The sequence below is a fragment of the Vitis vinifera genome, chromosome 14, assembly GCF_030704535.1.
Source record: "Vitis vinifera cultivar Pinot Noir 40024 chromosome 14, ASM3070453v1".
NCBI lineage: Eukaryota > Viridiplantae > Streptophyta > Magnoliopsida > Vitales > Vitaceae > Vitis > Vitis vinifera.
The window spans coordinates 17,434,626-17,450,117 of NC_081818.1; the positions used below are offsets into that span (position 1 = coordinate 17,434,626).

General features: G+C 31.0%; 2 protein-coding genes across 3 annotated transcripts; both read left to right on the plus strand.

Moving 5' to 3' along the window:
* The first annotated feature begins 2,363 nt into the window (after nt 1-2,363).
* Nucleotides 2,364-4,230, plus strand: LOC104881548 (uncharacterized). 2 transcript variants are annotated; one of them, XR_009467611.1, is made up of 4 exons: nt 2,364-2,584; nt 2,676-3,134; nt 3,218-3,325; nt 3,432-4,230. XR_009467611.1 is itself a non-coding variant. In XM_059742603.1 (3 exons), exons 2-3 carry the CDS (start codon nt 3,260-3,262, stop codon nt 3,918-3,920), a joined length of 555 nt encoding a protein of 184 aa, XP_059598586.1. In that variant the 5' UTR covers nt 2,364-2,584; nt 2,676-3,259; the 3' UTR covers nt 3,921-4,230. The 2 variants fall into 2 exon arrangements, 1 of the variants encoding a protein (XP_059598586.1); XM_059742603.1 differs by having other exon boundaries at nt 2,676-3,325.
* A 4,315-nt stretch (nt 4,231-8,545) lies between these two features.
* On the plus strand, nt 8,546-10,175 carry LOC100255367 (putative transcription factor bHLH086). Its single transcript, XM_002272378.4, has 5 exons — nt 8,546-9,217; nt 9,303-9,404; nt 9,521-9,586; nt 9,724-9,789; nt 9,893-10,175. Exons 1-5 carry the CDS (start codon nt 8,570-8,572, stop codon nt 10,013-10,015), a joined length of 1,005 nt encoding a protein of 334 aa, XP_002272414.3. The 5' UTR covers nt 8,546-8,569; the 3' UTR covers nt 10,016-10,175.
* The last annotated feature ends 5,317 nt before the right edge of the window (nt 10,176-15,492 follow it).

Sequence of the window (15,492 nt, forward strand, 5' to 3'; positions counted from 1 at the left end):
GATAAAAAATTTAAAATATAATACTTGATAAATTTCTAAAATTTTTTTAATTTTAAAAATTGAAAAACTTTATAAAACTTAATAAAAATTTTAAAACAACACTTTGAGTAAAACATTGAACTTTCAAAATTAATTTTAAATTTTAAAATAATTGTAAATTTAAAATTTTAAAATAATTGATAATAACCACGACCAATATTTTAACCCATAAAATGTTAAAATGAGATTTGATAATAATCATATATAAAAGGGAATAAATATAAAGTCTCACATCACTTTCCAATATAATATTTTAACCATGTGGGCCTTAACCATTGACTTTCCAATATAAAAGACACAGACAACGTTTTAACCCATTTTAACCATTGAGTAAAACCATTCTCCTGCAAACATTTCCAATATAAAGCCTCTCTCTCCTGCCAACAAAACCCATTTTCTCTTCCTCTCCAAAACCCACGGCCATAAAACCCACAAAACCTACCCGTAGCCCCCATTGCTTGGAGGAAGCCATTGACAGAAAAAGCTTATGGAAGCCATGCCGAAGAAGCCCCATGGAAGCTATGGTCCGTAAAGCCAAAGCCACCTCCAAAAAACTCCCGTAAAAATCGTTTCTCTCTAGGTTTTGGTGAGTTTTGGGATTATTTTTTTTTTTGGGTTTTGTTAATTGGTATTTTGGAAATGTTTGTGATTAGGTTTGAGATTCCATTGTTATTGGGTTTATTTCCATTGTTATAGGGTTTTGGTGCTTTTGGAAAAACCACAGTTAATTACTTCCTAAGGTACAATTTCTCTCTAGTTTCTCTCTATTTTTTCTATAATTTAATTCTGATTTCATTGTTATTGGGTTTATTTCCATTGTTACTGTGTAATGAAAGAATTTTTCTTTTGTGTGTTGCATTCTCTTCAATTCTCTATTTCCATTTGGTTTAATTATTGTGTTGAAAATTTGATTAGTTTTCAACAATGTTGTTTTTTCTTTGTTTCTGTAGCTTTGAGTTTGTGAACATGTTGATATGGATTAAAACTACATATTCCACACTCCATGTTTCTGTAGCTTTGTTTCTTTGTTTTTTTTGTCCTATTTATGAGTCTCACAAACAATAATATTTTACAAAATTTTAAATATTTTATTTGTATATCAAATAGTCATACAATTAAGACACATCACTTTTATGAATATTATTTTCCATGTAAGATAGATTTTTATACCATATGTCACACTTTAGTTAAGGATATGGTAATTTAAACAAATATTTTTTAAGATAGTCCTAAAAATTATTTTAAATTTTATGATACCCATTAAGTGTATTAGGAAATTGCCTTTTCAATTAAATATTAAAATATTTTTTAAAAGACAATTTTAAATTTAAATTTAAATTATCTTTTTTAAAAAAAGTAATTTTAAATTGCCTTTTCAATAATATTTTTTTAGCTTTGGGAACTCATATTACCAACTATCTAAAATCCATGATATTTTAAGTAGATAAAAAAAAAAATAGAAAGTAGATAAAAAAAATTATAATTTAAGAACTATTAATTATATAATAAGAGATACAAATAATTATGGAAAAGTTTGTATACATATGCACAGATGAACCATTTGTGCTTGCATCTCAAGCAAAACAAGTCTTCTATGTTCAAAATTCAAATGAGGAAAATTGGTACACCGTTGTAGAGATACAAACTCGAGGGGTTTATGATATGAATCAGAAAGTATCTACTAATGATCCAGAGCCATATCAACAACTTATAACACTTCATAGTCAACGTGATGTGCATGAGTTGATCGAGAATGATTTAATCAATTGGGACAGAAATGATATTGCAGGAGAAACTATCCAAACAGATGTTCTACAATCACGACAAAAAAACATTGTTGAAAAAGATAATGAATTCATTCATGATGATGATATAGATGATGTGTAGCTAATAGTATTGGTAAGTACATAAATATATACTTACCAGATATACAAATTGTAATTTATTTCAATTATTTATGTAACTTATTTTGTATTACTTTTTCTAATTTACTTTATTATGTAGGAAATGTCACATCGAAGAGGAAGAGTACAAATAGTGTCTCCAGAAGATGAGGTGGACAATCTACAACAACTCTTAGACATACAACTTGCTGCAACTACTACTCCTAGTAGTTCTGATCCTTCTGATTCTTCAGATCCTTCTATTGTTGGTATGATTAAGAAGATTATGTTTAACTTTACAAATGATAAATGTGTTTACATATATTTAATTTCTTGAATAATAGGTTTTTAATGTTTAATTTTATATAAGATAAGTAAATTGTGTTTCTTTTAATTTCATTATTACTCTTAATAGGTTCATCCTCTAGCAAAAAGAGGACACGTGGCCTGACACGTAACTTAGATTTACTTAGTATGAAACCCGAGGAAAAAAAACTACACGATTCAATACCAGAGGGCAAGTTGTTTATGATGGAAAAGGGGAAAGATTGTCAAGCTATATGGGAACATTGGTGCGATCTCAACACAATGTACCCATCCAATTTCAAGATTGGAATCATGTTAGTGAAGATGTGAAGGAAAAGATTTGGGCCTTAGTATTGGTATATGCTAGTTACTATTCAATCTAAATTGTAATGCTATTGTTTAAAAATGATACCTCTTATTTAAACATGACATTTTAATGCAATACAGGAAAAATATGAACTAGAAGAAACATGTAAGAGCTACATTCTTCAATGTTGTGGAAATTTGTTTAGAAGCTATAGAAATAAAATGAAGGCCAAGTATTATAACCCTTATAATACAGATGAGGAGAGATTGTGCCATCGACCTCCACACTTATTGGATGATGATTGGAGGTGGCTCATCCACTTTTGGGGTATACTTGAGGCCAAGGTAAAGATAATGATCTTTTCTTGATAATGTATCTTATGATACTCATATTCACATAAAATGATATTTATTAGTTATATCTAACCTAATACTTCATGTATATAACTTTTATTACGTTTCTATTACCTATATAGGTGACTTGCTATTTTTTAATTGATGTAGGATATCTCAGAAAAAAAAAACAAGGCAAATAGGGCAAAACAAGTGATAAAGCATACATCGGGATCAAAAAGTTATGCTCAAATTCGATATGAACAGGTTGAAAATTTATTATTAATATGATTTGTTTGTACATAAATAATTCATCATAAATAACTCAATTGTTTTACTTATAAGAATAGGCATAAAAGAAGGAGGATCGAAGTGAGCCTAATAGAATTGAGATGTTTGCCCTGACACACACAAGAAAAGATGGGACGCCTGTTGATGATCATTCTAAGGAGATTATGGTAATGAAGTAAATAAATTTTATATACTTGTATTTCAATCATAGCCTCATACTAAATTATTTTAAAAGTCTAATAATTTTTTTTTTTTTGTTTTTTATAATTCCAGGATCAATTTCAACAATTACTATCCCAACCTGAGGGGACATCTTCTTCTACTTCTGCATCATCTAGAGCATCTACATCTGTAGCATCTACATTTGTAGATGAGATATATACTCAAGTCATGGGTCCAGAGAGGCATGGTCGTGTTCGAGGGTATGGATTTGGTCCTACTCCTACCTCAATCTTTGGTTGTACTAGTAGAAGGCGATCAGGAGTTATTCTTTCAACACAACTTGAAAACGCCCAAGAGATGCTAATAGTTGCAGAACAAAAGTTTACAACTGCAACTGAAGAACTCTCAAATGTGAAAGATGAACTCTCACATGTGAAAGAAACATTTGAAGAGAGGTTGATAGAAGTTCAAAAAAAGACACGTGAAGAAGTGAAAGAAGAGTTTGAAGAAAAAATGATGGAAATGCAAAGAAAAATGCAAGCACAAATGCAAGCACAAATTCAAGAACAGATGATGCAAATGATGCAACAATTTCAGTAAAAGCAGTAGACATTTGAAGATTTTGCTACAACTTTATATGATAGATTCTCTTAACTTTTTTGAAGATTATGCTACTTATTTATATGATAGATTCTCCTAACTTTTTTTGCTTTCTATGACTATTATGTGATGTTTGGTTGGTTGATTTGTTATATTATGTTCTAATGTGAAACTAAATTTGAATCTCTTTGTTTTTTGTTTGTTTGGTTTTTTTTCGTTATATTATGTTTTTTTTATTTAATGACTTATATTGATATATAAGTTTTTAACTAGCTTGGAATAATTGATTGTAATATATTGAAATTGGTTTAATTGTTTAATTGCATATACAGGTCTAAAATGGGTTTGTTTGGGTTTATAACAGGTTTGGGAAATTTTAATTTATAAAAAACCAATGTTCAAAATATAACATATTTTAGTTTGTGACCATAAGTGTGCTTTTAGTCACGCTTAAAATGAATCGTCACCAAAAGGTAGGGATAGCGGCCATAATAGACTTAATGTTTAGTCACGGTCACTTAATTACCGTGACCATATACCTATATTTAGTCATGGTTTAGGGCATTAACCGTCACGGTCATTTTTATTAACCGTGACTATAGATATACATTTAGTCACGGTTTAAGGCATTAATCGTGACCGAAAGTTGACATTTAGTCACGGTTTAGGGCATTGACCATGACCAAAAGTTTACATTTAGTCACGGTTAGGGCATTGACCATGACCAAAAGTTTACATTTAGTCACGGTCATTTTTATTAACTGTGACTATAGGCATACATTTAGTCACGGTTTAGGGCATTGACCGTGACCAAAAGTTTACATTTAGTCACGGTCATTTTTATTAACTGTGACTATAGGCATACATTTAGTCACGGTTTAGGGCATTGACCGTGACCAAAAGTTTACATTTAGTCACGGTCATTTTTATTAATCGTGACTATAGGCATACATTTAGTCATGGTTTAGGGCATTGATTGTGACCAAAAGTTTACATTTTGTCACAGTCGATAAATTTTACCCGTGACTATAAGTGTACATTTAATCACGTTCATTATTTGACCGTGACTAAAGGTTAAACATATAGTCATGGTTTATTACCTGACCGTGACCAATGCCTTTAGCTACGCCTCATATTGTGACGCTCGGTCACGGTTTCATAAGACCGCGACAATAGGTTTTGGTCACGGATATATACAATTTGGTGACGGTTGGCGACCGTCACCAAAAATCCAATTTCTTGTAGTTATATAGGGTTCCTAATAGTAGCTTATGTTGTTTTAAAGCACATACAATTGATATGGATGATTTTTTAAAACTTTAAATTGAGTAATCTAAAAGCTTCCCAAATTTTTTCCTCATTTTTATATGGTTGTTAATTGTACAATGAGTAGCTAAAACCCTCATAGATCCAAAGGAGGTATAGTTCTTAAGGGAAGATTATAATGGAAGGCATCCATGATGGCAAATGCTTAACTCCTTATTCATATATTCAAATTTTCACTATTAAGGAGTTAAACCTCTCTCCAAAGTATTGCATCCCACAACAAGATATACCAGATTCCTACTAGGCTCAGACAATGGTTATCATGAGGTTTGATTCCTTGGTAATTGGTTTTATCATGCATGTGCAACGACTTTAGGGTGAAGCTTGAGTGAGAAATAAAACCAACTAGGTGAATTAAGAATGCAAAAGAGTGCAACTACTTATCAGTAAATTGGATTCAATTCTCCTTAAAATCCAAATTCAAGAGTACTATGACCAACTCCGGATATCTTATTCATCGCAGCTATATCTTTCCTTTAGTTAGATTCACAAACACAATTTCAAAATTTAATTCAGTTTAGAGTAAGTTAGCTAGGAAATAGTTCTTAGATCAACTTATTAATTTGCAATTTCTTGAAGCTAAAAATCACTAATTCTATAGTTCTATTGGGATTGATCAAACCACTACTCTAATTAATAGTCCTTTGTTCTTTTGATTTTTAGTTTGGGAATATTCGCTCTTTGATTTTGTATTTTGTAAATCATCTTTCAACAAAACCCAAAGCAAACCAGGAAGGTGATTAATTACGTATATTGACTATGAATATGAAGATTATAAATTAAACAAGGAGCTCCTAATCAAATGCATTTGGATTTATCTTACTGTTTTATTTATTTCATTTGTCTTTTCTTTCATATTGTTTCCCCAGAAGTAGTGTAATATGGCTTACCATGCTCATATTGGAATTTTTAGTACTTGAACAATCAAAGGCAGAGAAACAGCCAAGGGTAGAATACGTCTCTCAACCTCCCTGTACTCTCAATTACTTTCTCCATATTGGAGACACATTGGCTCAACCTCACGCCAATTCCAATCCTTTGGGGCCATACTCGCCTTGCTGGTCAACAAGCTGAGTACGAGTAATAGATTGGGTCATTAATCTTTTGCACACTTGCACACTATCATCAATTGTTGATATATCAAACTCTTACAACATTGCTAAGATGTTTCCAAGAATAAACCTAAGAGATTTTTTTAATAATCGAGATAACAAGCAAATGAATTTCTTTTGTCAAAGCAAATAAGAAACTTTAAGTCATCCTCAAATTTTCATTGTTTTATTTAAATGTTAATCTTGATCATTTTGTCTATGTTAAACCACAATAGAAGTCATCCTTTTAGAGAGAGAGAGAGAGGATATTTTAATTGACAACTACTAAAACTTTGATGTTGCCAGGTGTATGGGTTATCAATCTGATGACACGTATAAGACCACAGTATTTTGACTTCTTAAGTATTATTAATTTCGAAGATAAGGTAAACAAACATTAAATAAAGATGGATTCCTGTGGGATGGTGATCCTTCTGTGATATGGGTTTCTAGTCTTCAGGCAAAGGAACAACACAATCTCCTTGAAACAAGGAGTTGCTCCTGTTCAATTCACTGCCAGCTTTGGTTTTCCCAATTTCTCTTCTTGTCTCAGACACAAAACATGTGGATAACTATCTTCATCGGGTTTCTAAAATTTGTACAATTAAATTATTGTCCTTGATGGGCAGCCAAAGGCTGTACAAGCATTTCATTGATAGTTAAATTAGATGCTTTTTTGAGCTAAGAAATGATTAATTAGTCTGATTTAGCCCCAGGGGAGTCTGATCATATGAATATAGGCGCCTGAATACCATCATCACCACCTCCAACATGTGCATATCTTTGCTGTCACCACTATAATTATCAAATTTGTAAGCTTATCATTCCTTGTTGTAAACAACTCATTAGCTAAATGATATTTTTACTGCATGTGATCGCCATAATTTAGTGACATCCTGCGTACGACCTGCTCCACCAACACTAAGGTAATTGAACTTAAGTGATTCTACATGATCAATTAATTATTTCCCTCTCTAAGTAGATATAGGATATAAATACTTTCAATCTTGTTAAAATTTTAAAATTCTGCCCAATGATTCATTCTGACAACTTTTTCTGCTTAGGGGTGGTTATTTTTCTTTAAATTTAATGATTATATGATTAAAAGAGATGAAATCATTCCCGGCTTGCAAAACTATTTCTTCACCTTTTTTCATCCTAAAAAATGTTTATATTGGACAAAATACCCTCATTTTTTTTCTTGTAAATATATATATACTTTAAGATATACGTATAAATAATCAAAATATTGAAAGGTATTTATGTCAAAATTTGATTTTCCTTCAAGTTCCAAAAATAAGAAAGATTAATTTTACAAATGTGACATGTTTTCATTCCTTTTAATCAATTAATTCTAGACTGCATGGACTGATTTATAAATAAATTTACATGATTTTCCTTTAAACATGTTACAAAGAATCAATTGGCAGAATATGCTCAGAAAAAGAAATGATTATGTTTATAAATAGAGATATGATGGAGGAATTTTCTTTCCCCTTTTCTCAGGATTTAGATCAGACAGAATGCTCCTGGATTCTAGATATAACTTTTTTTATCTGGGTTGAAGACGTGGGATATCTCCCGACTCAATCTCACTTCCTCTATGTGCCAGTTTATTTGGCAAGCTTCATGCACCGAATGAAAGCATGCCTCTCGACCCAGATGCACATACGTAATGTAATATAGTATAAAACAGAGAATGAAATCACGTGCTCATGGCTCTCAAGTCTGAAGGGAAGGCAGCTAGGAAGGACCCTCAAAATGGGTCTAGGTTCCTTACACTCAGAGAGGAATCTGAGACGTGGATTGGCGAAAGATCCGCCGAGTTTTGCTACTTCTCTTTTTATCTTCTCTCCCCTCTTCTTCCAATCTATTCATCTACATATTTCTGCCAGCTAACAATCCCGCCATAATAACTTAAACAATTATATTACATGCTCATCACATCTATGTATAAATACTCATTTCACATTTCTTGTTTCATCACTGTTAGACTTTTGAATAGTACCGCTTTCAAACACACATTTTATATACTCTCCTCCGTTAAGACTACCCATCACAATTAATATAAGTCCATGTGTTTGAATCTCTACCAATAGCCCATTTTCAGCACTTCTCCTTGTCTATATTAGTCCTTTTAAGTCTGTTGCTTTGAGCTAGTAGCTAGCTCATATTCAACTCCACTCAACCTCAATGGCACTTGCCAAGGACCGGACCCCACATGACTTGAGCATGGGCTCCGTGCAACACTGTTCTTTGATTTACGGAAATGTGATAGGAGGATCAGCAGTTGAAGGGGTTTCAGATCTTTCCTCGCCCGGGGTTTATGGGCTCGATGATTATCACAAGGCCGTGATTGAGGAGGGAGATGAGTCGGAGAAGAGTAGTGCCGGGTTTGTCAAGCCGTATGTCATGAGCCATGCTTCTTCCATTTCTGGTGCCAGCAGTGCAAATTGTAACGCAATTCGGCCTATGAATTATCAACCCCAGGAAGCTCATTCTGTGATAACCTTCAAAACCAGGTATGAGAATTTCATGCACAACAGTGGATCTTTGCTTAGCTTTGAGCAAAATGAGAGGGGTTCTCAGGTCACTTACACCAAGGTTTGCCACGAAGATGACTACTCCAATTGGGAAGATAATTTGAATTACGATTACCAAAATCAACTCAACCCAAAGTTGAACTCCAACCCTCGGCTGTTGGAGGATTTCAACTGTTTTCCGGCCAGCAGCTATGGCTCCATGAGCGGTAACACCCCAAAAGAAAACCAACATGGAGAAGAGTCATTTGGGTGGATATACACTGAAGCAACCGCAGTCACTGATAGCATTCAGGAGTCTGCAACAAAAGAATCATGCTTCCATAAGCGCCCCCATATGGTATACTGTCATAGGCCCCCAATTGCACTAAATGAATCAATTATCTTCATATGCTGCCACTGATGGCTACAACCTTTGTTTGCAGGGAGAGACCATGCAAGCTCTAAAAAGGCAGTGCACAGCTGCAACAAGGAAGTCCAAACCAAAGTCAATTCCACCCAAGGATCCACAAAGCCTCGCAGCCAAGGTTTGCTTCTTTTCAAAGTTAAACATAATAATTTACACTTGAAACAAAGGTTGATTGCAAACTAAGCCAAATCAATTAAAAGGGTATCTGTGATTGAGAGAATGTTTGCATTTCAGAATCGACGAGAGCGGATCAGCGAGCGGCTAAAGATACTGCAAGATCTGGTACCAAATGGTTCCAAGGTGGGCTTTCCCAGTACTAACATCTTTATTCAATTTGCCTAATTGCACTCTCATTTCAGCTATGAAACTGCAATAATCATTTTCTAATCATGAAGCTGGTTATCATTTGTTTCTTAACATACAATTAATTCACACAGGTTGATTTGGTGACCATGTTAGAGAAAGCCATTAGTTATGTCAAGTTCCTCCAATTGCAAGTGAAGGTGAGGGTTCAATACAAATTACAGTTTACTCATTCATTGATTGGCCTTGAATCATGGAAATTAAGCTTATATGAGACACTGGATTTCCTTTTTCCTTGATTAGGTGCTGGCAACCGATGAATTTTGGCCAGTGCAGGGTGGAAAGGCTCCTGATATCTCTCAAGTGAAGGAAGCCATTGATGCCATTCTGTCATCCCAGAGAGACACAAATTCAAGCTCAAAGTGAAGAAAAGAAGAAGATGAAGAAGAAGAAGAAGAAGAAGAAGATTAAAATAATATTGATGGATTATTTTGTCTTTCTCCTGAAGATCTTGTAATGGAATTTTGCATTCTCAGTCACAATGAGAACTGAGACTCTCACAACGTCCCACTTCCATTTACAGAGATTCTCCCTTTTTTTTCCCTTGTTTTTTTCCTTTCCTTTCTAATGTTAATTTACTAATTAAGAATACGAAGGAAGGTCGTATTCTTGTATCCATTTTGACTTCTCCTGAATTCAGTTCTGGGGTGTGGTTTAATTCATCGACTCCACTTAAATTTTGGCTGCGGAAATATTTAGTAGTGACTCCAAAAATTATACAAGGAAATTAAGTAGTATATATTCAGGGGGACAAAAAAAAAGATTAAAAACCTATAATTTTATTGATTAGACATATTTTTCTAATATCACACTGAAAATTGTCACATATTCTACTGCAAATATGTTTGAATTTTACAATTCCCTTGAGGTTTTGGCAGTCATTTTTATTTCTTAGATCTGTTTTTGCAATTTCCATTTTTCCCTTCATTTCTAAAATTTGATAAATTGAAGCCCACGTCCTAAAATAAAATTAAAAATGCCCATAAAATAAAACCTCCTCATGGAATGAAATGGGAAATGCCGAAGGTTTGGGCGTCCGTACAAATGCGGTGTTGATTTGGTCAGAGAAAAATGAGAATGATTGAGGAGAAACTGCAAATGTATCTGTTAGGACTTACGAGGGTGGAGTGGAACTTAGAAGAGGGGGACCATTACGCACGTGCGGCTTTTATTAAGCACCACATGGGTGATCACATGTCCCATGACTCCCATCGCATATGGAGCGGTGTACATTCCCAAGTACCCCATCTCAAATTAAATGAACCTACCTATTTCATTATTATAACCACAACCTAAGTGCCCCCACCCCACTTTTATTTTAAGGGTGTGTACCCTAAAACTAAGGGTTAGTGAGCTATTGGGTAAGCCATACGTGGCACATGCTAGGCAAAAACGAGTCTCAAGTGTTCGAGGGAAAATACCACAAAAGAAAATAGGAAGGAGAAGTAGAAGAAAAATAAATAAAATATAGGTGTAAAATCAATAAATTATTTTTATATATTAATTTAAATTTATATTTTTATATATGAAGATTAAATATTTTAAAAATATATAATCTTTTTTACTTAGTGTAATTATATGTTATTTTTTTATAGTAAAACCAAATCTGAAAAAAAAAATTTATTTTTCTTAACATTTTTTTTCTTTCTAAGAACAAACATATCCTAAAAATTATGTGATAGAATTTCCCTAGTATTCAAAGACATTTTGTTTTGCCATTTAAAAATTATTCAAGATTTAATTTTTTTACAAATAATTCTTAAATAAAGTATTATATTGATTCAACAATAAATTTTTGGAAACTCAATTTTAATAAATGTAAATAATCATAATGATGAAGATTAGGATTAAGACAAATCAAACCTCTTTGTTTCCTAAGTTCTAAAACCAATTCATAAAAAATAAGGGAGGTTATATTTTTCTCAAAATAAATTTTCAAAAATCTCATTGATCCAAAATCAATCAAACATATTTTTAATTAATTTTTTTTTTTGCTAAAAATTATTTTAAAAAATAGTTGCAAAATAAGAGTTAGATTTTCTTGGTTGTACTAGTGCTCCATTATTGATTAAAAAAAGGTAACATTTAGGTGTTGTTTTATTATATTTGTTATTTTATAAATATAAAATATGTTTAATAATTCTATTTTCTTATTTTTAAACATCTTTAAAGGTACGTGTAACTATACTTTCAAACCTATTTTCGATGTTACACCTGTAATATGAAATCTTTTTTTTGTTATTTATTTATTTATTTCTCTTACTTTTAAAAAATAAAAATTCTCATTTTTGAAACACTTTTAAATCATTTGTAACTATTTTTTAACATATTTTTCCATAAATTTTTTATCATAATTTACATAAATTACAAATCTTAAAATATATTCATGTAGCATAAATACAATATTAATATTTAGATTTAAACAAAATGTATAAAAAGGGTTTAAATTAGTTTTAATCAACAAATCTCAAATACTTCTTTTTTTTTTTTTTCTTTTTGTTGACAAACAAGTTTTAGAGAAAACATTTTGATTTAAAGTTTCTTGTTAAGAAAAAAAAATAGAGAAAGAAATAAGAAGGTTGGTGTAGAAAAGAAAAATGAATATGGTATTTTAGGTATACATATTAAAAATTTTAGTCAAATGTGTTAATAAAAAGAATGTTTTAAAGTGGATATATAAATAAATTAGACATAAAGAGTGATTAGGTAAATGTAAATATAAATTCTTTAAAAATAAATTATTTTTTATATTTTTTTCTAATTTTTATTATCAAAATTTTAAAAAATAATAATAAAATTACATTATTGGATATACTTTTTGAAATTATTTTAATAAAAATTGAATAGCAAAAGCACTAACTATGTTAAAGTACTTTGTGAAAAATCTTCATTTAAAAAATCTCATATTTCTGATATCCTTTGCAAAAAATACATCCACTATTATCATCTTTTTAAGTGTCAAATCATTTTTTTTTTATTTCTTAATTGAAGCAATAACAAAGAAAGAAGAACAAAAGAGAGGAGGGAACAAAAGATTAGAATTAGGGTTTGATGATGGGATGGGGAGGCAGATAAATGCAATAAGGGTGAAAATGTTATTTATTATTTTTAAAAATAAATAAATAAATAAATAAATAAACAGAGAAATTGGAAAATGTACATAGCATCAGCCTTTCATTGAATGAAAAGGTGGGATGAGTAGGAATAATATAATGGGAGACTTGCAGGTCTGTCTGATTTCAGATGTGTTGGAATAGCATTAAGAAAACTGAATTATTTAAGAGTAGTTTGGTTTGAGATTGACCCATGATTTCAGTTATCTTGTATTTTTGTGCTCTTACATGTATCTGTTTGGAATTCCATGCAAGCATTTACAAGTTTGTAAATGAGATGGGCAATGTGTCTCCACAACACCCAAACTGCATTCAAATTCTCTTGTTTCCCCCATTTGGGTAATCTCTATTATCTTATGCCCAATCATTGCCTTCTTGTCTTTCTAACCCTACATAAAATATATGACAAATACTGTACTATCATGCTCTCACATTAAATTTCTCATACAACATTTAATCTCAACCATCTGTTGCTGCTTCAGATATATAGTTTAGATTAGTATCAGAATAAATAAATAAATAAATAAATAAAGCTGTTGTTTCCATTTTTGGCTTGATTTTGTTTGCAATGATGCATGGTGAAAGCTAAGATTCAAATTTGATGTAGAAATTTTCATTTATTGTCTATTTTAATAAATTATTCTGGTTAAAATGTATCATAATTGTTTAGAGAAATACTCAAAGTAATATAAACAATGGAAATAATTAAAGAGAATACAAGTATTTAAGAACACTCTTTATAGATGCACCTCATACCATGTTTATTGCTCTCAAGTAAACTTTCATGAGACTATTACACTTGCGACGCAACGGGAGGACACCGATAGAGTGTATTTTTTATTTCTTATTTTAGTTTGAATTTTCTTCTGGATGTTTTGTAAATAATTTAATAACTTAAAGTGACTTAATAACTTAATTTAAGTTATTAAGTAAATTAAGTATATTTAGCAAAATAATTTAATATATGATTTAAAGTTAAAAACAATTTTAAGTAATAAGTAAAAATAATTAACTTATTTTTAAAACTATACTTCATTCTATCTTTTTATTTTTATTTACCCTATTTACCTTCACGATCTTTTTTGTTACTTTAGGAATCTAGTGTTATTCAATCTTATTTGCCCTAATTATAAATTATGAAGATAAAAATGTTAATATGATAATTTAAAATAAGTTTTAAATTAATTTTATCAAACAATCTTAATACTTAAAATAAGAATTAAATAATAAGTTTTAAATTAATAATTTAATTTAAAATCAACTTAAATAATTAAGTAATAAACATTAAATTTTATCAAATACTTCATTTCACATATAATTCATAATTAAGGCGCAATTAAAACAATTAAGCTGTTTAGCTCGTAACTGCACATGAGCCATTGAGAATATTGTGTATACATTCTGGAACTGGAAGATATAACTGTGTAATAGTTGAGATATATAGCTGGCCGACAACTCGAAACTCATACAAGCACGTGGGAGATGGAAGAGAATTGAGTGGTTGAAGGACGGCTAAGTTGGAGATATTGTGAATATTATTGATGTAGTCTCTTCATCATATGTTATTCTATTGCTTTGCCTACTTAGAGAACGTGGGAAACAGACTGGTATGAAGAACTCAGCTTACCCATAACTTACAATATATAATACATGGCATGTAGTTGTGGAGTTTGAAGTTCAATTCGTCTTGTCCCACATGAAGGTTGCACGCGGAGTTAGAGACTTGGAGTCGATGACTACATGCCATGTATTATTATAAGTTCCATAATTCAATTCCTCAACCACCCCCATCTTTAATATTGCTTCTCCAATGGCCTTAGGACACATTTGTGATACTTGTCTGCAATTGGGGTTGTGTTCGTTTCCCGAGAAAAGGGATGGTCTTGCAGGGTTGCATCTCTCCCCCTGAGCTTGGATTAATGGACCTCTCATTCACACATATATTAATATTTTGGTTGAATCATGGAAAGTTTGAGGGAAAGGATGTAGTAATAAAATTGGAGAGGAAAAATAAAAGAAAAAAGAAAAGAGAAGAAGAAAAAAATAAAGAAAAGAAATTTAGGCTTCATTTGAGAATTCCTTTCAAAATTAGTTTTAAGATATGGATTTTGAAAATTGTTCTATAATGCCTCATAAAACAAAAGTCAATTCGGGACTTGGAGTGATTTTAACTTATTTTCTATATTTTTACGTATGTTTTAAAAATAATTGTTATTCAGTTTTATTTTTAATCATTATCTATATTAATTTATATAATTATTTTTTAAAATAACTCTTAGACAATAAGTGAAAATAATTAGAGACATTATTTGAAAACAAAATCGTTTCAATTTTTTGAGAACATAAAACTATTTTTTATTTTTTGGTTATTATAAATGGTTTTTTGTTTTTATTTTTTTATTTTTTTATGTTCTAAAATAAAAAATTTTCTCAAAAGTACTTACCAAACAGAGCCTTAAATTCAATCATTTTTTTATAAAAATAAAAAAACAAGGCGAAAAAAAAAACTCTTTTTCCCTTTTCATGATAGTTACTCTCGTAGTCTAATAAAACTAAAGCTTGTTCCATCTTAATTTGCTGGTAGTACTTGCAATGGCGATGACACAATGAAGTTCGGGTGTATGGTGCGAAATGGTAAGAGTTGGCTATGATGAATGTGGTATCTTTAGATTTTATTAATTTTGTTTTTAAAAAATAAAATGAAGTAAGACAAAAGGGTCTAAGTTAACT